The sequence below is a fragment of the Ostrea edulis genome, chromosome 3 (genome assembly GCF_947568905.1).
Source record: "Ostrea edulis chromosome 3, xbOstEdul1.1, whole genome shotgun sequence".
Lineage (NCBI taxonomy): Eukaryota > Metazoa > Mollusca > Bivalvia > Ostreida > Ostreidae > Ostrea > Ostrea edulis.
In genome coordinates, this window is record NC_079166.1 from 7113226 (window position 1) to 7136687 (window position 23462).

At 33.0% G+C, this 23462-nt stretch overlaps 1 protein-coding gene and 2 long non-coding RNA genes across 15 annotated transcripts in view; 2 read left to right on the top strand and 1 right to left on the bottom strand.

Moving 5' to 3' along the window:
- Positions 1-676: 676 nt before the first annotated feature.
- The window catches only part of LOC125677395 (uncharacterized), a 244908-nt gene continuing 222122 nt past the window's right edge, over positions 677-23462 (bottom strand). The window contains exons 3-5 of the long non-coding RNA XR_008801678.1: positions 4121-4210; positions 2827-3034; positions 677-813 (exon numbers count right to left, since the gene is read on the bottom strand). This is a non-coding gene — a long non-coding RNA (uncharacterized LOC125677395). The remainder of the gene's footprint in view (positions 814-2826; positions 3035-4120; positions 4211-23462) is intronic.
- On the top strand, positions 5230-7379 carry LOC130053174 (uncharacterized). The gene is made up of 2 exons (XR_008801680.1): positions 5230-5845; positions 7199-7379. It is a non-coding gene; the product is annotated as an uncharacterized LOC130053174 (long non-coding RNA).
- The window catches only part of LOC125661778 (uncharacterized), a 122195-nt gene continuing 118574 nt past the window's right edge, over positions 19842-23462 (top strand). For all 13 annotated transcript variants that reach the window (XR_008801665.1, XR_008801673.1, XR_008801669.1 and 10 more), the window contains exons 1-2: positions 19842-20186; positions 20277-20317. Coding sequence is in view for 5 of the 13 variants with exons in the window: in XM_056159849.1 (XP_056015824.1) it covers positions 19919-20186; positions 20277-20317 (309 nt within the window). In the remaining 8 variants the exon portion in view is untranslated. The remainder of the gene's footprint in view (positions 20187-20276; positions 20318-23462) is intronic.

Genomic DNA, 23462 nt, shown 5'->3' on the forward strand with positions numbered 1-23462 from the left:
CTGTCAACGAGACGTGATCCAACTCTTCGGATCAAGTTACTGTAGTAATGATAAATTTATTATATACCTCCTATGCATTTTAAATCCACATTTATAAGATGATAAATGTAATCCAAATTATCAAAAAAGACATACCATGAAATTATGTTTTGTGTACGTAGTTTTGTTTTGTGACACGGTCAATATTTTCCACAAATAACGTTGCGTTGATGCATTGTGACGTCATTGTGACGGCATCAGTTTCAGAGGATACTGATACGGAATCAGAAAACCACAGTGTGGTGATCTGGAAAACCGGATCACACGCTGTGAAATCCACAGTATCAACGAATGATACATTGATGGGTATATAATAAATATCTATATCACCGTATCAAACCAAATTGTCCAGGTAATAAGATTGAATGTAATCACGACTAGATATTATAATATATGCCCAACATTAATTCATTCATCTCGACTTCTGAATGGATGGTGTATCAGTTGTTTTATTGATCAAAGTATAATTGAGTTAACGAATAGGCTTATGTTTTTATTTATCTTAATGTATATGATTTTGATTTAAACGTGTCGAATTTAAAACATTGTGTGGTATTTTTGTTCCATTGCTGATTAATATTATGTAATTTACTTTTTATAGAATTTTATTGCAACATATCAACTCATAAAGACAAAAGAAGCATCAACAAGATTTTACTTATATTCTACATGTATATCAATATATGATCGTATAGAACACCACGATCAATATTACATGCATGTTTCGCTCTGCAATAGGATCATCCTATGACTTGTATGCTTGGATTTTCACTTCTGAAAGAGAGACAGAAACAATATTTAGTTTGCGTTTTCTTACAAACTGGTCGCCGAATATCTGTAAACGATGTTTACAAACAACAATCTAATGATTTCCATATACAAATAATTTCTATTATATATAGATAAAGAAATCAAGTCATTTACCCTATAATACAAACTTATTTAAATGTAAAACTTATACGGTACCAATTCTGATGCACCAGATGCGAATTTCGATAAATAATGTCTCTTCAGTGATGCTCAACCGAAATGTTTGAAATCCCAAATAACAATAAACTCGCTGAATCTATTTTAGGGAAAAACAGAGTACCAAAATGGAGTCAAATTCGTCTAAGGATGAGAACTTTGCATGAGGGAGATAATCCTTTATTTTGAAATGAATTTCTAAATTTTATTACAGCAATTAAATATGCATCCGTATTTCCAAGCTAGTAACGAAGTACTTAGCTACTGGGCTGTAGAGACCCTCGAGAATTAACAGTCCACCAGCAGAGGCCTCGACCCAGGGATCATAATGTAAAATTTATACGGTACCACTTTTGATGCACCAGATGCGCATTTCGACAAATAATGTCTCTTCAGCGATGGTCAACGAAATGTTTGAAATATAATGAATTTTGAGTTTTCAATATAATGAATCGGAATTACAGGCAAACATACATTTGTAAAATACCGGTGTTTCATACCGATTGTTAAGCCGTTCTTGGCAGATTAAATTTGACTGCAGATAACTCCGTTTACCTGATCAGGATATAGGGCTCATGGCGGGTGTGACCGGTCAACAGGGGATGCTTACTCCTCCTAGGCACCTGATCCCACCTATGGTGTGTCCAGAGGTCCGTGTTTGCCCAACTATCTATTGGGAGTTATGAGATTGATCACTGTTCGTTATCTTCACCTTGCTTGTATTCTGATTAATTTAAACGCTTTCGTATACAACAAGTGCAGGATAGTTTTATAAAATCCTTTGATAAACACGAAATTTTGTTTTATTTGGAGGTGAGGGGGATACTCGGTGACCTTGAGACAACCAGTCCGTAGCCTAAGAGATCATACAAACTATTTTCTAAATGTATGCCACGTGTGTATCTTAATTCTGCTTTCTTTGAAGCTTGTCCTTAGTGACAAATTGTCAGTTATAAAATCATATCATTCAAACGTATACTTCTGAAGACATTTTGACTACAATAAGGAATCTAGACGCATATTTATCAATGTCGTAATCATCTTGAGAAACGTGCATGGTCATTATTAGATGTTTGTCTGCTACATTGAAATATATTCGCATGGTTAAGATGGCTCTCTATTTCACAACGGCACAATTAGAATCAAGAACATTTAAGAATTGTCATTAAATCCAGTGTATATAATTTTTTTAATGCATTCTAATTGAAATATATTTCTCGAACTTATTCATACACCCATGTAAAATGAAACTTTACACTTTTATTTCTAGAACTTATTCATACACCCAGTGAAAATGAAACTTTACACTTTTATTTCTAGAACTTATTCATACACCCAGTGAAAATGAAACTTTACACTTTTTTTCTAGAACTTATTCATACAAGCAGTGAAAATGAAACTTTACACTTTTATTTCTAGAACTTATTCATACACTCAGTGAAAATGAAATTTTACACTTTTACGCTATTTCCAATGACGTAAAGAATGTAAAGATAACGAACAGTGACCAATCTCAGAACTCCTATAAGGAATTAAAAAGATAAGAGTTGGGTACAGATTGACCCCTGGACATACTAAAGTACTTGTGCGTGGAACCAGAGTGTTGTTAGGTAATTTTTGGATGACTGATCACTACATACGAATATTCAAGTTTGGCTCCTAACCCACAACAACAAAATATCATAGTACAGCTTATTATGGTAAACTAAGAGGAAGGTATTCAACAATGAAAAGTACGATTATGAAAATTATCGTTATCGCTTCAAAATTATAAATATGTACAATATACCACGATCACGTGCAAGAAATTAACATGCTTACTCTCTTTCGCAAATAAAGTCGTATGTTTTAGTGCAGAAGTCATCATTCCAGTGATAACCCAGGTGGTAGGCTAGCGTCATACAGGCGGCCCCCACGCCGTTGTTGGGTTCCCCGGGATTCCACCCTGTGTAGTCCAGGGGGTCCAGTGTAGACATCCACACCCACTTACCTTCTGCAAACGCATCCGTACCTCCAACCCAGAAATGTTCTGAAAAAAGAGGTGTGTGAAAAATATGAATATAATATTACTTACAGGGAGAAATTATGAATAAAGAATATCATATATACCGTAGGGTCGTCATTAAACAATCGCCGGTCGATTTATACATCTAACCCGCTACAGACCAATTAGCAGTTATGCGCTCAATGGCCTTGAATTCGTCACAAAGGTGTAACTAGTGTTATTAGTGTAAGAACTATCTTTCTAGCAGTTGGTGAATCAGATCAATTACTGGATGAAGTTTTAAGAGGGTTATGTTGTCATTGCCAATGTAGAGTGTTGTTTTTTTTTTCTGTAGACAGACTAGAATTTCACCGATTTGTATTTAATTTAATTTTAAGTCCCAGAAAAGTAAATGTTCTGTACGTGAATTATATTTATGATGGATGTATATTGTTTAACGTCCCGGGAAGGGGCGTAGCACAAAACAAACTAAGAAATCACCCGCTTGATTGAAATCACATTGATAGTCATCCTATCAGCAGTATGCATTGTATATTGTTTAACGTCCCTCTCGATAATTTTTCCTCATAAGGGGACGTCAATATTGCTGGTGAAGGTTGCAAAATTCAGGCCTATCCTTGACGCTTACGGCTTTGAGCATGGGTGGATATTTATCGTGCCACACCTACTGTGACACGGGGCCTCGGGTTTTTGCGGTCTCAGCCGAAGGAAAGCCCCATTTAGTCGCCTCTTGTGACAATCAAGGGGTACTGAGGAGCTATTCTAACCCGGATTCCCACGAGACTAATTGTTCTCAGTCTTACAGTCTTACAGGCATGTGTCCAAACACTGAATGATACTTGTCACTATATTTTACACGGATGGAAGTAGTATAAGTTGACCGAGTATCATCCCTTGCATGGTGACCTAATGACCGTGCATTTATAGTACATTATTAAACATATGCTGACAATTACAAAATACGTGTCATGTAGAAATATTTGTGTTGCATCATTATTACACTCTGATAGTTTGGCAATGCATTGTTTTATGCGGTGAAACTACTATTATCATTGAAGATCCATATAATTAATCACTAATTTGAATTAACTATGTAAAGAAAAAATCAACCTGAGATATGATTCGCTGTTAAATGTCCTCGAAGAAATTTATCTTCATCTGCAGAACCAATCTCCACAAGCTTTGAATCCGACAGAATGCCTACAAAAATTCAATTTAGATACTATTACAAGACAGTGATATTCGCACGTAATAGTTATTTCACAATTTATCTTAATATACATATTCAAATATAGCACAAAATATATAGGTGAGGATACGACTTTTGGGCCTCTATATTGGTATATTGCCAGAGGTTACCATTTCTATCTCAATTTTAGGTGTTATATTTCATACCTGTTATTAATTAAAGCGCTGCTTGACGGTAGCGATAATGTATACCTTTTATACTATTTGGACGAGACGCTCATGTTGCGGAATGTTGCAAATGCAGTTGCAATTTAAGGGTGATCGATCCTCATGTGACGTCATAGGTTTTTGCAAAAATCTTAATACATTAAACATGATAGAAATATATCTTTCTGAGGAATATTATTCACTGGATGCAATAAAAAAATCTGGTATACTATTAATACTGAAAAAAATTATATTTTCCATAGATAATCAATTATTTATGATTTTAAAAATGTTGTCAAGGGCAATAACTCGTGTACTGGAATTTCCTCAACTGGATGTCTATCATACATTGGTTTCCCCAATATCCATGATTAATCTATACATATTTATGAATTAGCAGTTTTTTAAAACTGTTGATATTTAAATTTTGTCATTTCAACAAGTTTTTATCTATTTTTATTATTCTGTTTAATGAAAATGTGTGATTTTCTGATGTTGATATATACTTCTGTTTTTGTATGTCTGACATCTTTAAAAAGGTGGTAACATATGTAAAACTTATATGGTACCAATTTTGATGCACCAGATGCGCATTTCGACAAATAATGTCTCTTCAGTGATGCTAAACCGAAATGTTTGAAATCCAAAATAACTATGAAGTTTTAGATCTAAATATAGCCAAAAACAGCGTGCCAAACAAGTGGAGCCAAATTCGTCCAAGGATAAGAGCTATGCATGAGGGATATATATATATATATATATATATATATATATATATATATATATATATATTCTTTGGTTATATATACGAAAATCCCGCATAAAGTCAACACGAGGCCTGATATTCACCAGCAGAAAGTCGACACGGGATAAGGTCAACACATTCGTGTCGACTTTGTACGTTGCACTTTTTTAAATGGCTATAACTTTTAGATTACTCTATGAATGGCCATTTCATTATCATTCTATAAAAATTCAATGTTTCTAGGACTATTTAAACATAAATTTAGTGGATAAAGGTCTTGTTTTAACGAGTATCGATCATTTATAAAGAGGACCCTTTTTCAAAGTATATATATCCACCTGAGAATCTCAGATACAAAGTCGACACACCGGTTTTTTGGCTTTATCTTTTTAAAAGTAGGTATATATAGAAAAACGAAAGAGTGCATGAGGTTACGGATTGTTTCATTTAAAAGTTCTGATCTTATCTCCGGGATTTCTGCAGAAGATATTTAGTTATCGATGATTTTCTATCGCCGAGGCTACAAAAATCGGCAATCTGAACAATATATATACTTTGTGACGTCAGTCACTCATTTCGGAGAGAAAATAATGGCGGACAGTGTTCGCTTCGAATGAAATTATCTGTATTTCTTTGGTTTTGTGGAGCATTTAGGATTATTTAAACACAACAATATAATGGATGTACAGGCCATCGTAAGTATTTATCAAATATTTTTCAACAGTATCCCTTCTAACACCTACATTTCACCATTTCTCTGCAGCTACCTTCGTCTTTGTTTACACTTATTTTCTGTATGCAGATATTACTCTTTGATCAGATATTATAACTAATGAATTACTTATAAAAAGGACATATCTTTATTCAGTATTATCTATAATACATGTAGATGTGCGCTATGTAATTCCCAATCGGAATTGAAAAGATACTTCCGTGCTTCACCCTTGCTTAATTGGTATGCAGTCTGGCAGTGTTACATGAAGCACATATTTCCTATGTTACACTGAAGAGTCAGTAAGAGTACTAAATGATATTGCACATTAAGAATCAATACATATTACCAAACGATTTTTTTAAACGCATAGCCATGATATCTCAAGCGTTTTCTCTTTTGCTCATACACACACAACCATTTTTTTTTAAAAACACTTGCTTATCTTGAAGAGCCACAGTCTTCTCTATTCATAATCAGTTTTCCAATTCTTTCTCTCTAGATTGATTTTTAAAGTTTTTAGAAAGATGTGAAAACTTTTATTTCACTAATTTAAGTGCCGCATGAGACGTACAAGTTATAAGATGATGAACGAGCACATGTAGTATATGGAGGAGAATCTCGGAAATAAAAATTAATGTTCAACATTTAATAACACAAGATCATTAAACAATTTTTTCTCATAATACAAAAAATAGAATTGATAATATTTTGAGAGAACAAAGAAAGGATTCCAATGAGTTGCTGTTCCTGGCTAAGGAATGTAAACATGTTGTCTAAAAATAAATTGTAAACAAAGGAAATTTTCTGAAGAGTTACTTTCCATACCCTATTGAGCAATCATTACTATGTTGCTATAAATTTGTATAAGCTTTTCATAAATCTTTATTTGGTCGTTTTAAATTTATCCTCTTGTCTTGATGTTTGCATAATATTCTAAAAATTAATTTTGAGCTCCTTTAACATTACATTTAGAATTAATTTGCTAAGTTAATGCTTAATTGCATTGAAACCCCAAAATTGAACCATTGAACTTCTTGGGAAAAGTATACTCTAGAAAATATGTTGTATGTATTTGAAAACATCAATATATCAGTAATGTTCTACCCACCCACACCCCTCTCCTTTACTGGTAAGAAGTATTTTGATCTGAATTATTTATACACTGTAAATTGATAAGTTAAATTCCAGCTCTGGCAACCATGGGTGCTAAAGGTTTACATGTAGCAGCATGTTTCCAAAGTAAAATATCAAAGGACATATCCTCAATCTACATGTTTTAACTTTTGGTAAATTGCATTTAGATTAATGGTTTATTGTGTTGTTTATTTTTCAGGTTGCAGTTCCCTTCCTTGAAGACTCTGTGGTGATTGATTGAAGTATATGATCAGTCTTGACAATCAAAACCATGCTGATCTTGTACTACTTTCTGTTGCTACTTTTAATCATCATCTTATCCACAAGAACGTTTTTTGTTAAACTGTTATTTTAATAAAAAATAAAAATCTGATGATCAATTTTAACATTGTATTCATTATATAGTTATCCGCTCAGAATTTCTTGAAGAGTGCTACCATTTTTTTTAAATCACAGAACCATGCATGGACCATTAATGCTCTCTTGGTGGTCATGATGACCCCGAACTTTACTTCTGAAAAAAGGCCGATTCTTCTCAAAATTCAATGAAATATGATTGTATGTTCCTGGAACAATAACATATTTCTCAAAAAATATTCAACTAAATATACTCTTTTTTCCGTTTTCTACGCTGGTGGCGATTGAAAAGCATATAAAGGTAGTTTAAGAAAATATTTAATTGTCTTCGTTTGTGTAAAGGGGAAAGCAAATACTCAAAATACATTTGTAAAATTTATTAAATGATAAAATGTAAGAAAACAACAAATTTGGAATAAGTTATCTCCCCCTAGACTGTTGTAATTTTTTCTCTCTACATAAATGGTGCATGCTGTTACGATATGTGGTATATGCTGTTATGGTAATTACAATTTTATAATTAAATACAAAATCAAACACCGGATGCATTGGACATATAAGTCACTCTAGATTAGAAAGGAATAGCACTCCAGTTTTTTGTACATCACAGTTGAACGTATAAATTTTGCAGTTCGTCTTTAAGCAATCTAATTAAAATTATAACTTCCATCCGCTCCCTAGTTTTCGATACAGTATCGAAAACTGGGGAGCGGATGGAAGATCTAATTTTAATTACATTGGTCTTTAAGAATTCGTTGGGAAAAAAAACGATACTATCAATCTTAGATATTATTTATGTGGGGTTACATCCAATGGTAGTGAACAATTTTCTTCGATTTGGGGAAACTCACTATTGCATGATGTATATAATTATATTATGGTGCAAAGACATAATACATGATCTATCGGCTAATGCCCGTCCGTTTCTATTGTAATTGATATTACACTACATCTGTGCAGGTGTAGATCTATCACACTTTGGAATATTCATATGTAATTCTCTGTATCAAAATTCGTTTTGATATCTTTACAAATGTCATCCAGTTAACTGTTTTATCTATCAGCTCTATTTCATAATCTTATAAATGTACAAGCTGTAAATATATTAAGGATAAACACCAAATCTAATTAAACTCACTTTTCATTTGTTGTCATGGAAGGCTTTAAATGTCTTTTGACAGATATCGATATCATTAAAATTTTACAGGTTTACGGAGTTTAAATTTGAACATAATGCATGTATGCCGAATAATATTTTTTCTCATTCATCAATAAATTCATACATGGAGGTTCATTCCAACTTTACATCCAAACTTCTACATCTCTGTACCACCTCGCCAAAATTGCGATTTTAACACTGCAATATGTGATTTCTCAGGCATAAACTTACTGTTTCTTTATTTCGTGAACACTCATATCTATTGAAGAAATAATATTCGGGCATTGCAGGGGTGGATGTGATTAACCCATAAATGAAAGAAAACGTGCTTAACATGTTTTGATATATAAAGCTTGACAAAGATCGAGTAAATGATCAAAACGTTTAGAAATTTAGAAATAAATGGAAATAACGAAAATACGTTGGTATACGATATATGGAAAATCTGAAATATTTATAAATCGATTTGATGAAAATCTCTTATCTATATTTCTCACTACCCATGGTAATTAGTAAAACACAGATTTTTATTACGGATATAGGGTTCACGATGGATGTGACCTGTCGACAGGAGATGCTTACTCCTCTAAGGTACCTGATCCCACCTCTGGTATATCCAGGGGTCTGTGTTTGCCCAGCTCTCTATATGGTATTGCTTATAGGAGTTATGAGATTGATAATTGTTCATTATCTTCACCTTTCGTTGCAAATGAATAAATTCTATTGTTCTCAACCTGCACCCAATTCCCCTATCCAGAACAGTAATTTCAGAATTCTGCTAATTAAAAGAACATTGCTCTCTCTCTCTCTCTCTCTCTCTCTCTCTCTCTCTCTCTCTGTTACGGTACATATTTTTCTCTCGCAGTTGGGGATATTTTATTTTTTCCATCTTTAATTTGGGCTTTGCAATTAAACTTATCTGACAGGGGATATAATTGATTATAAGAAGGACGAACGATAAATGTTTTTTTCAAATTTCTAAGGGAAGGGGACTGTTTATGTTTACCAAACTATGATCTGACAGGGGATATAATTGATTATAAGAAGGACGAACGACAAATGTTTTTCAAATTTCTAAGGGAAGGGGACTGTTTATGTTTACCAAACTATGCAATCATTAGGCTGCAGAATAATATATATCTTTGAAACTTTCTAATCGTATAATCTCTTATACATTTTCATTATATATGTGCATCATACTGTTTTAAATACTAGTACAGTATATAGAAACAAACACTAATATGATTGTATATGTTTGAAGGTCAAATCAAATAGTGGTTGTAGAATATATTTTAGAAATGAACAATATAACTTTGTATTATAGGGGGAGGTATTATTTGTACATGTACTTTCCAAAATTGGGGTGTTGATACAGGATACTTATAATGTTCTTTGTTAGTTGACTGTGTATGTACATGTATATATCTTAACTCTTTGGACTGTTTGTTAATTGCTGATATTCTTTAGGCAGAGACCGTGAATTTTAAATTCTGGAGGTCACTACAAATCTAATGACGAGATTAATAATCCATTTATTTTTTTCAAATATGCGTACGCGTCCATGCATAAAAAAAATCAAATAACTTTTAAAATCTTAAATCTATGTATCAGTAGTCAAAATCTGATATCATCATGATTCCACAATTTTCTTTTATCATGAAAATACAAAGAATTCTAAATGTTAGGATATGATACTATGCTTGTACTTTTATCTACTTTTTCATGTACATGTATCTCTACATATGAAAGCGTGCATAGTACATGTATATATGTAATTTGTTTTATTTGTGCATGCTTCTCACATGTACCGATGGTGTTGAATTTACCACATCATATAATACACGGAAATGTTACATTGCAATATAAACTTTGTTTAGATTGGGTATATTGGGAAATATGTTCTTGAGCAAGTCGTTGACATAAAATTCTAAAACAGTTTGATAGAAGACAAACGATACTCTAAGTAAACAGTATTCTTGATTAAAAATGAAATTGTATGTACAATAAAACCGAAACTATTAATATTGACCACCCTTTAATGGAATGTTAAGTAGTTATGATTGTTATAAGAGGACTTTGCTGTTTTCTGCTTTCTGAAGATCTATTGTCATGTTGCTTTTTCTAAGAAGGATTTTATACTTAAGCCTATGCTGAGTCAGAGAAAGTAAAGATTCTTATTGCTATTTTACCTATGCATGTAATGTGAGGTGTGCATACAATATTTTTTTGAAAGGGTTTCATATCCTCCATAACATTCTTATAACGGTATGATACTAACAAATGAATTGCCTTGAAAATAACAAACAGGGTTTTTTTTTTTTCACGAGGAGTAAAAGTCCTATACAAATCTATTAACCTCTCTCTTTCTCTGTATCTTTCTCATGTATTGTGAAATATATTGGGGGGGGGGGGGGGCAAATAAATTATGAAATAAGTGTAACTTTTAGGGTCTTTTTGATTGACTAGTAAAAATTGTTTTGACGAAATATAAAATGATACAGAGAGTGACTTCGAGTCGCTCTTCGGCATTTGATGAATTTTGTTACTTCTATGAGTGATCGTCATTAAACAATGCTTAACATCTTCTTGAAGTTTCCATGTCATTTGATTTTCTTATTATCAATTGTTTACTATTTTTGTTCGCATAGGAAATATTCAACAGTATTACCATCAGTATAAAAGACAGTGTTGTAAGTTATCTTGCATAAGTGCAAAAAAACAAAAACCAGTATTTACATCGTAAGGTATATAAATGCATATAATAGTACATGTACATATGTACCATCTTTCTTACGAAATTGCATGAGTCTCTATTTATTGTCCCTGTAATCGGTTTTTGGCATGTTTGTTTGCAAAAACTTAAACCGTGGTCATAACTTTTGAATGGATGATGATAGGACTTTCATATTTCACAAGTGTATATTGTATTTCTTGAGACCAGATTTTTCTTCGAGTAGCAATATTTTGACCCTGAAAGAAAAATACTTTGGAGTTTGACCAACTTTGACCTTGGTCACAATTTATAAACGGTCAGTGCAAATGCTTTCATGAAAGATGAAGATAACGAATAGTCAATCTCATGACTCCCATAAGCAATACAAAATAGAGAGTTGGGCCAATACGGATACCTGGACACACCAGAGGTGGGATCGGGTGCCTAGGAGGAGTGAGAATCCCATGTCGACCGGACACACCCGCTATGAGCCTTATATCCTGATCAGGTAAACGAAGTTATCCGTAGTCAAAATCAGTGTGCCAAAAAAAAAAACCCGGCTTAACAATCGGTATGAGACATGTCAGACAGCATTTGACCCAAAGATAGTTTGTATTGACGAACTAGGTCGTTATATAACGAACATTTTACAATTCAATTCAATTTATTCTCATATTGCACTAATTACCATAAGGAAGATACATATATACACACAATGTTAATCAAATAATTGATGAAATGTATATGCATTCAAGAGTGCACAATTTGTATTGTTTTAACCTGGAAGGATAACTTTCTTGTGAATGATACATGCATTTATGAATTTGGTAAGATTACTCATAATAAATAACTTTTTACATGGGAACAAAGTAAAGACTTTTATGACATTTGGTCTGTTTGTATGTTTAAAATGTAAGTATTTTTTCTACTCTCACTTAAAGCTGAACAAGTCATGGTATCTCCAACATCATTCTTACATAAAGTACAGATTTTTGGGTACACTATACTTTTTGCCTATCTCGATAGTGGTTACTTCTTCTAAATCTTGTTTATATAAGAATTCGTCCTTCCTTCTTTCTGTGTTCGTTCATCGTTCGCTTTCCTTTCAGAGTTCAAGCGGGAAAGAAGAACGTTTTATGAAGTGTGTATACATTCCTTCAATGATTTCTTGGTTTATTTAGTTTGTGAATTACGAGTCTTTGAAAAGACTGTCCAGATTCAGTCAAGAAATGAATTTAGTTTTTGGAAATACACGAGGGTATGAATTGCGATGCTTCACACAGGCATACTTCATGTTAGCATTTAATTCTTTATTTACATTTCACTTTTTTTTCTGTCGGAATTCCAAGCCGTTAAATAGACATACTGTATTTATCAAAATCCATGCGTGCATTGTTAACAAATGCATTGCATTCACGAGAAAATGGCTATCATTACTATTTGTAAAGATACCAAAGGCGAAAACAATGAAAATGTAATTATTCAAGAAATGAAACATATAAGGGTATGCGACTCTCTACGCTGGTATAATCTAAAAATGCCTGATTTGTGAGTGTCCCATTTATTAGATATTATTTTTGTTTTCATGACTATCCGATTTAAAAAGATGTGTTGAAAAGAAACATATTACAAAACCAGCTAAAAATAAGCGATTTCTTCGACAACAACACAAAGAACAATCCCAGAAAAAAATGCATTTTGGAGAATCTAGTATCTAAAAGTTCATACTCCATTGGCTCCGACTACTAGTATCTTCACATTTTGTTATGTATATACATGTATATTTTCTATTTTCAGGGGTTGATGTCATTGTCCAGAGTATTTATCTTTTTAAAAAATTAACAGATTTGATTCAAACTTTTTGTATACATGTATATTAAGTATATAATAGAAATTTTGCACCCGTCATTTTTATTTAGATTCAATGAAGTTACAGATATTTTTATTTTACAAGTATTTTATTTTTAAAGTTATAGACTTTGTCATTTCCTTTTAGATTTTGTAACAATCTGTTCTCTGACAGATTCTACTTAATTAGATAAGGAGAGGGTATAAAGGAATCACCAGTCCATTCGTCTGTCAGCCCATCTGTCTGTAGGATTATTACGGATTCATTCTCACTTAGCTAAAATTCTGAAATTGTTATTCCCACTTAGCTAAAACTGTGATTTTCACACCTGAGTGGTTCCTGGGTATGGTCTGTTTTAGACTAACTACCTGTAATTATCAGTCAGGCCTATGAAAGCAAATCATATACATATATGTACAGTATATTATAAGTATATCTCTTCTTATCAGTATGAAATGACAAAGATTTAAATAATGTTTTAATATATAAATGACATTGTCTAGAGGTGTACAAATATAAGTATATTTTTAAAGGATAAGATAGTGTAATTCATTGATGGTTTAACATATGCTTATCTATGTATGTTTAGTGTAAACTGTATTTTATTTCAAAGAGACAAGAGCATGGTTAAATATATAACATTCAAATTGCTGATATTGGAAAATAAGTACATATGCACTTATATTATTGTAACTTACAAATGGCGATCACGTTTTGACAGGAATAAAGTGTGTAAAACAAGAAATGAACAATGTTCAGTAAATAAAAGTGATTCAACTGGAATGTGGAATGATTACTAATTGTAATTGCAATTGAAATAATTTGGATCACACATGTTACAAAATGTAAACACTATGAATATGTACAATGTGCATGTAAACAAAGGGCAGGTTGACTCAAAATAAAACATAGGAATAAGTGTCAAATTTACAATATGAATAAGATACATTTAGGCAAGAGATAAAATAATCATTATGTATATGTTTACACCGCGGTAATATTGTAAAGAAAAAAATGATCTATGACATGCTTGTAAACAATACACTTTGAAGACGAATTAATTAAATCTTTCACTTAGTTATATAACTCAATTTTTTCCAAATCAAATGTAGTATTTTCTTGTTCACATCAAATATTTACCCTAGACCAATCTCAAACTATTTTTCTTTCACACAATAAGCCCAGTATTTGTTATAATTTTTCATTCTATCACATTTGCAATATGATTCATCATAGCAATTTCTAATATGATTTTCACTATGTAACACTTTAAACAAAAATTTGAACATCCTAGAATATGGAATAATTCAAGAACATTGAAATGTTTAGTCCATGAATGGTTTATTACTTCTGCCATGGATTTTAAAACTCTCTCTCTCTCTCTCTCTCTCTCTCTCTCTCTCTCTTAGTTTATGAGATCGCTTCGTTAGAAGAGCAACTGTTCTCCCTCTGATTCCTGAACACCAAGTGGAGGATGTGTGGTTTCAGGCGCTGGAAGATGATGATGGCCAGGACGCCCTACGTTTCAAGGACTATGTTAAATATACCACATTGTCTATAAACGTACTGAAACAACTTCTCAGGGTCCATTTGAAGAATAACTGATACATGTTCTAAATATATACATACACATTTGATGTGTTTACATCAGTAAAACTACGCAATGCTAGAGAGAGAGAGAGAGAGAGAGAGAGAGAGAGAGAGAGAACTACTCTTTGTTGACGATTTAGGGGAATGTAACGATATAAACACAGACGCATTTTTGTGAGGTTTTAAAATATATTTGCTATATAAAATATACCATCTGAAGTTACATGCATATTACTTGACGTGTTTTGCTGTACCCAAGAAAATTATATCCCATTCATGCAACATAAATTTGTATCGTTTAGTACCTCTATTCAATGTATTTTGTAAATACCCACAGCATGCAGGCCGACATATTATATTCGTATGTATTGTAACATGTACATGTATATTACATACACGTGTAAGCAGACCTGTTATATATAGTCCTTGGTGTACATGACATAACAAGTAATTTTATCCGACTCAATCGACGTTTTCAATCGAAATGTTTATATTTATCACCAAGCCATTTTATTTTCCATAATTCATTTGAATAGGAAGACATCGAACAGCGCCTTCGAAAATATGATTGCGTTCTACTCATAAATTTTTGGCAAATACACGCATTATTTTCCTCACTCTAATTAACACAAGATTCTGCCGCAAAATGTCTATGAACACGACAATCTGATTAAAATTAGATCTTCCATCCGCTCCCCAGTTTTCGATACGTCGCGTGGCGACGTATCGAAAACTGGGGAGCGGATGGAAGATCTAATTTTAATTAGATTGTGAACACGATAAAGTTACATGTAAATGCATAATGTATTTTCCATAGCATGCCAGTTTTTAAGTCTTTGATCTCAATTAGTATTTTTATATGAAAAGTTAGAATTATAACTTTTAGAAAAATATTCTAGAAGAATCATATGAAGTCGATGACGTTGTTCCGAAAAAGCGACCGTCGGAAGACAGCGTCAAAGTTAACAATGCAATATTGTAACGTTATTTTCTCAATATCAGCAACAAATAAATGGTACATGTTATATATGAATGAAACGAGAAAATTATCACCTTTCTACCTGCAAAATATGATCGGTTTTTGAAGCGCGACCAATTTTGGCCAAAAATGTCCCTTGTCCTTTTCTAAATGTGTTTCATGTATAAAACTAAAGAATTAATCTCACGTCTTTCTTTTTTTTTTTTTTTTTTTGAAATGGAATTTTACTGCCCAATTTTAATACTAAACCAAATTACCTGTGATGTGTTACAAAACAGATTATAGGTTACCTGTCATTATTTTCCTTTGTTCTTTGACACCCTTACCTGTGCACCATTCCCGTCTAGCTAAAACCAGTCACCCGTACATATTTCAGAATTTTAGCTAAGTACGGTATATATAGTCTTTTAGATATGATTTTGTCAAAGACATTTTTTTCTGAGAAAAACATATAAATATAATGCTTTCCAAGCCTCCTTTCGAGTCTGTAAGGATGCAGCGAGTGAATGCATGAATGATACCCTCTGTGGTCGACAAATCAGACATCATTCACTTCAAATTTTCCTTCCTTCATGCAACAGCCTTATGGACCCTTTTTTGCCCTTCGATAACATTGAAATAACTTAGCTAGCAAAAGATCGAACCGGGTATTGAAAGACCTGATTTCCAAAGACTATATATACCGTATGTATTACATGTATTTATCAAAATATCGAAGCTCTACTGTGTCATCACTCATTCACTGTGTTTTGACAAATAACTGCATTAAAGGTGTCAACTTATTTTTCTTCAGTGTCTCGGATAAATTTGGCCCAATTGTTCTTTACGAAGAAGTCTAACATTGAGAAAGAAGAGGTTTCGATAGGACCGATTTTTGGTCCATCGGTAAATAAGAAACTAGATTATAAGTGTAGTTGGTAATATTCAATAACGTCTCCTTTATCATATTTCTTTTTTCCCCATGACCAACATATAATAGTTACGTCATTAAGGTATATATGAAGGGCCTAACTGAAACCATTTGTGAGGACTGTAGCGAAAAACTGCATATCATTGATCATTCTAAAAATGTTTCAGAATTTAAATTTACGGGAAAAAAATGTAAAAATACTATTAAAGAGTAAAATTTTAACGCAGATTTTTAATATTGTAAAGGTATCTAAAAATATTCTTGTAATGAAGACCATCAGAATTCCATGAAAAGTGTTTATGCTCTATTGTAAAATCTATGCTAGATATATATTATTTACATTAATATAGAAATAACAGCGAGATACCGGTATATAAAACAAACTCCTGCAGTAAACATATGTATATAGATATCATATATAGAATAACATTCTATACACGTCAATGTGTACTATTTACAAGGTATCCGGTTATTTGCTGAACAATCCACGCTCAATACAATGAAAATTAAAAAAAAAAAAAAAAAAAAAAAAAAAAGGATATAAAATAACAACAGCAGCTCTATCAAGTACTCATATAGAGTGTTAGTCATGCAAACAGGTAACTGCATATTCCCAGGACTAAGCATGAGCAAGACTTCCCCTAACTTCAGGTAGTCGCAGGTCACAAAGGGATTTTCAACATCAAAAATATGAGCTAGATTCCATAACCTTACACAATTATTTTCCCTCTATATCCAGATGTAGAAAACATCCCCTTAACTGTCCCTGTTTCGTATGAACGGAGAGAAATGCAGGTGTCCTTTTGACAGGTTGGGTCAAGGACCTCTTATTCCAGAATTATCTAGGTCAACAAGAGTTCCGCAAGAGGGGGTATATCCCCTCTCAATGAGTGTCTATAAGCTTTTTTCATAATGTCCGGTAGTTACATTAACCTTTGGACCCCGAGATCATATAGGGGTTTTCCTGTGTTGATAAGAAATTTACATAGTCGAGCAAAAATATTGTTGCCTCTAGAGTGTCGAAAAGCTTTTCCTATGAAGTTATGTGGTGACTTTGACCTTTGATCCCAAGAATCAACGGTCTTCTACCTCTTTTGATAACAAAGCTACATGTAAAGTATCAGCTCAACCAAGCAAAAATATGGCCTCTAGAGTGTCTACAAGACCAGTGTTACACACACACATACGAACACACTAACATACACACAATAACACATGTATAATTATAAAATTAATATTGACGTTAACTTTATTGTTTTGATCTGCTGTGCACAATTAATTGATTTAGGTATGTATTGAGTCTCCTATAAAATTTGGCGAAGTGAAAAAAAAATATTTAAAAAAAACCACCCACCCCAAAATAGTATTTCAAAACACTAATTGATGGCTATGCTTCCAAACGTTTCGGTAGCAGAAACAAGTCGTTATTGACCTTTGACCCTACCAAGACCTTGAAATTGTGACCTACACTCACAAATGTATAAGCCCGTGGGGGTCCGGGTTAGAATAGGTCCTCGGCACCCCCTTGCTTGTCGTAAGAGTTGACTAAATGGAGCGGTCCTTCGGATGAAACCGCAAAAACCGAGGTCCCGTTTCACAGCAAGTGTGGCATGATAAAGATCCCTCCCTACTCAATGGCCATAAGCGTCGAGCATAGGCCCTAATTTTGCAGCCCTTCACCGGCAGTGGTGACGTCTCCATATGAGTGAATTATTCTCGAGAGGGACGTTAAAAATATTCAATCAATCAATCACAAACCTATATATATTTATATTTATGTGTTATAGTGTGAAACAATATTTTTAACTTTTTCTAGATACGTGCATTTTTTAACGAATTGAATTTTAATTTTGTACGAAATCACCATGACTCATATAATCGCAAAATTAACATTAATATTTAGATACGTGTTGCATTGAGTACCAACATGATAATACGGAAATAGAAAGGCTAACAACATAAAGCATCCAATACTTTCCCGTATACGCAAAGTTAAATTGGTGGAGGGTACCATATATTTTTTGTCATGTATTTCAATGTTATCTTAATGTTTTTTCTGGAAAACAAACACAAAGCACACAACTGCAAACGTTGGAAATTATGAAAATAAGTTTAAGATTGTTTTCAAAAAAGAAAAAAAAAAAACATCACATGAGCCAAAATTGTATTCCTATCGAAATCTTTTTTCACAAACGGTCGAACTATGATTTGAAAAGCTCACGTGAAAGCTCTATCGTTTCGACGGAAGACCTTAAAAATAAAACTCTATGCTTACGCTGCAAAATACACCTGTACAATGCATTCAGTGTTATTTGTTAAATTGAATAGAGTACAACTTGAGAAGCGAAAATACAATCTTAGCAATAATACCACGGGGAGCATGTATACCAAGTTTTGTAATCATAGTCTCATTAGTACTTTAACTTTTTCCGCCACGATTAACCATGAAAGTTTGACATTGAGAAGTTAAGGCATTTTCCTCTCACCATAAGGGACATGTGTATCAGGTTTGATTATTTTTGCCTGTATAATACTCTTTTATCCTTCCCACAATGTTCTGGTAGATGAACACACGCGCGCACACATACAGAGAGAGAGAGAGAGAGAGAGAGAGAGAGAGAGAGAGAGAGAGAATCATAATACTAGTATCATAAAGTCCGTCTATGGGGGTGCATTTAATTTTTCTAGCCCTGTTAGTATTGTTTCAATCTGTTTTGTGCTAATAGAATTCTAATATTTGACGCATATATAGACTATGATGTTTGAACATGTGTATCAGGTCTAATTATAATAGCCTTGCTAGTACTGTTTCTATCTTGTTTCGTGCTTGTGATATAGAACTATCCCCGTCTGTAAGTTTGACAATAGCCTTTGACCTTCCATAGTTATGGGAAAGATATATGTACCGAGTGTTATGATCCTAGCTCAATAAGAACTCTGCTTTATCTGATTCACAAAGTACGAGCAGATAGAGGAAATAACAGCTAGATCCTCCATGCTATATATCGTCTATAATGGACGTATATTAAAGTTATATAAATGAAAAATACAGTTTATAATATTTTAGTTTTGAATGAAACATATAGGCCTAGAGTGTATGAATTGTGTTACAGCTATTAAGAACTAAAAGGATAAAGTTATCTAATATAAAGGCAAACCTATCTCTAATAAATGATATATGCTATTTTGTTTAGCAATATCAAATGAAAACACAGCTAGTCCCAAAAACAAATTTGAAAATGGAGATAGATTGGGGGGGGGGGGGGGGGGGGGGGGGAGATTTAACTTATCATTTAATTCCAAATGCATTCAAGGCGCATGCGTTGAGGATGTGTGACTGAACAGGAAATTCCAAATATTCAATGACCTTTCACTTAATTTGCTCCAAAAGCGACGGCAGTGAAAATTCTAAGCTATCATCTTACAAGTGCAATCGCAATCGTCTTCAACAATTTTTGCTTTTGTTTACTAATCATTTCCATTATATTTCAGTTTGGATATATATTTCTTTTAAAATTGTGCTAATATATGTGTGCTTTTATTGTGAAATTACATATCAGTGGTTGTTTTTGCTGTTTTCTTCGTTCTGTGATTTATTTTTCAATTGGGATTTCTTTATTTCTGGAAACGGTAAGAAAATTTCAATAAATAAATATTCAGATCTGATGGTCCTCTCGACACTTTTCAATATTAATTGATAAAGTGCTTATTATCTTACAGATGGCAGAAAGAGCATCCAGCAACCAGAGAACTCAGATCGGGTGAGTTTAAAATTACACACGTACTTAATCTGTAATCGTTAGTGACATCAATGATTGTACATGTAACCATGTACAGCTATACTAAAACTAATAAACTCTTTTCCTCGCATTCTACGCATAAACTTGAGCAAGAGAAATGAAGAGAGTAAAGGGGGACATCTCTCTATTTTCAACTCATGGTGCAATCTTTAATTCTAATTTTGTTTAGTGTCGTTTTACTTTTTATTTTATATATTAACAAATGTGGTTTTTTGTTTTTTTTCACTTTGGAAAATCGTGCAATATTTAATATACTTTTTGAAATGTATCTTACATATTGATGACATTTTCAATGAATATGAAATGAAGTGAAAGAAAGAGAGAAAGAAAGGAGAGAAGGAAGGAAGAAAATCCCTACCATGCACTGAGGACATTTATTGAACTGATTACCTGCAAATTACACTATGAGACAGACCTACCCATAACAACAATATATTTATTTCTCCCCTTGTCATTGTTATTTTACTTTTCCTCACACAAACATTGTAAGAACGTCCCAACTTTGTAAATTTGATTGATGTGACAGAGAAAGAGAGAGAGAGAGAGAGAGGGGGGGGGGGTTAGCCCTGTTATGTAGACATGCATATTCTGTTCTTACTGTTATATTCCCCATATATATTGATTAGCTGTGGGGATATGCCCGTACTGAAATCTCTCTCTCTCTTTCTACAATTCGAAAGGGAGTATTGGATAAACCTCTGTGGATGTTCCTGATGCAATAAGAAATACTTATTTCTTTTACAATAGCATAACATGTGTATATTTTCACCAAGACATTGTGTCACAATGATCCTTTCTATGACGGTGCTGGTTGTATAAAAAACTGAAGATAACGAACAGTGTTAAAAATATACCATCGCTTTATTTTAATACAAGTTTATTTACATTTCTACTTGTGAATCACTTTTACATCTTCACTGCCAAACACGATCTCTCCTTTCTCACGAGGTGCTAGCTCCTAATTAATTCTCTCACACAGAACATTCTCTCCACCCAAGACCCAAATTCATGCTCTCTTGTGTTCATCTCACAAAATTTGGTAGCATGTGAATTATACATTGACTGTGCTGGATGCAAAAGAAAACTATTAGCTAGACATTTGCTTTTCAAATTTAATTTTATAAATTAAGTCAATATGATAAAGAATTGTGTAACCATAATAATGTTGTTCAAGCTAGGAAAATATGCATTATAATAATTATGAGAGCTTAGAAATAAGCTCCTATAGTCTAAGATATAAACTTGTAGCTATTTCAGACAACCATTGCAGCACCATATAGCTGTAATTGGTGCATATCTTTTGTAGAAAACAAATCTTATTTTTCCGATCATACAATAAGTAAGAATATTGAGATCCCTGTTATCATGTGCCAAAGTGTCTATATAGTAACATCGAAGACATATATAAAATAAACAGAAGGCAATCGAATCAGTTAATTATAAATCCTGAACAATCACTCTGATTCCCTCTATGTACACGACACTTCTAAGAAAAGGGTTCAGCTCCCTGCTACTTTAAACCAAACTCTCTCGCTCATATTTCAGAGAGAGAGAGAGAGAGAGAGAGAGAGAGAGAGAGAGAGAGAGAGACTAAATACACGTAAATATATCTATTTTTAAGGACGTTAACATTTTAGGAATTTTTTCATTCAGCAACAAATGATTGGATCCACCACATACATCAGCTCAAGAACGAAATGCACAATATACAGAGGTGCTGATAAGAAATTTGATACTTTTCGAAACATGTTGTCGAGCTTGGCGAGAGAAAGTTTTGGAGTTTGAGGCCCATGTGGGGAGCTATAGGGTGATAAAACAGAGGCTCTGAGAATAGAACATGGCTTCATCCTAGTGAAGAATAGGTTTTGATAATCTGGATCTTATTAGAAAAAATATTTAAAACTTTAGTGACCCAAGTTTGGTGAAGAAACTTTAATTTAAACTACACTTGCTGAACAAATATGAAATATTTGTTATCTTATTCACATTGTAACATATCTCAGCATAGTTTCTTAGTTAATCCCGAGTTACACATTTATATTACCGTTGTTTGAAAGAACAAGATAAAAAGTTATCAAAATCCCGAAGAACATTACGAGCTCAACATCCATCGAATTGCTATATAGAAAATGTGATCAAGTAATTTCTTATTATACTGTCAATGTTACTATGAGAATCAGACACAATTAATAAGCTTTAGAAAATCTGTGAATACTGTCTATGGATAAGAAATTCAAACTATCTTCCTATTAAGTAAATATCTACTGCATGACCATAGCTACGTACATGTATATAACCGTTAATGGGTCATTTAATGTCAAAATCGATTGACTATAGCAATTCATGCGCGGATCCCGGATTTTTTCAGATGTGTTGAAATTGGGTACCACCCCCCCCCCCCCAACACCCCGTAACTCCTAAAAAAACATACATGTAAAAGGCTTATGTTAATCCAAAGCTCAAAATCCTAAGGGGGGGGGGGTAATCCTTTAGTGTATCCATGGGTTTTCACTATCGTTTACTAATTGTCAGTAAATATGATCTTCAATTATCCTGCCTGATAGATTAGTGTACAGTTTCTCTTCGATCAATTTCTAATGATGAACTAAAATTCTACCAAAGCCATGCAGTAGCTAGCATGCAATATCCATTGTATCTCAAAACTGTATATAGATACCGTATCACTTCTAAATGAAAATTTAAATTGTTTAATGTATGCAGACGATGTAGTAATATGTCAACATCAGCAGAAGGTTTACAACAGATAATAGATATTCAGAAATAAATTGTAATGATTGGTGTTAAGAAAACAAAAATCATTGTCTCGAAAAAGGCTAGGAGAGGTTAGATTCTAGAACAATCATGTTAAATATACACCCTATTATATAAGTACTTGGGTACCTTTTTTCTGCATCTGGCAGTTTTAGTACACATTAAATCTGAACTATAAGATAAGATAGGTTTATTCCAATTTTGGGCCCAGAGGGCATAACAGTAAGACAGTTTATAAAGAAGGAAATTCAAAAAAGAAAGAAAGTTTTTTAGAAATTGAAAAAAAAACCCACCCAACTTTTTATGTTTAGCAAAGAAATTCAAACAAGCATGC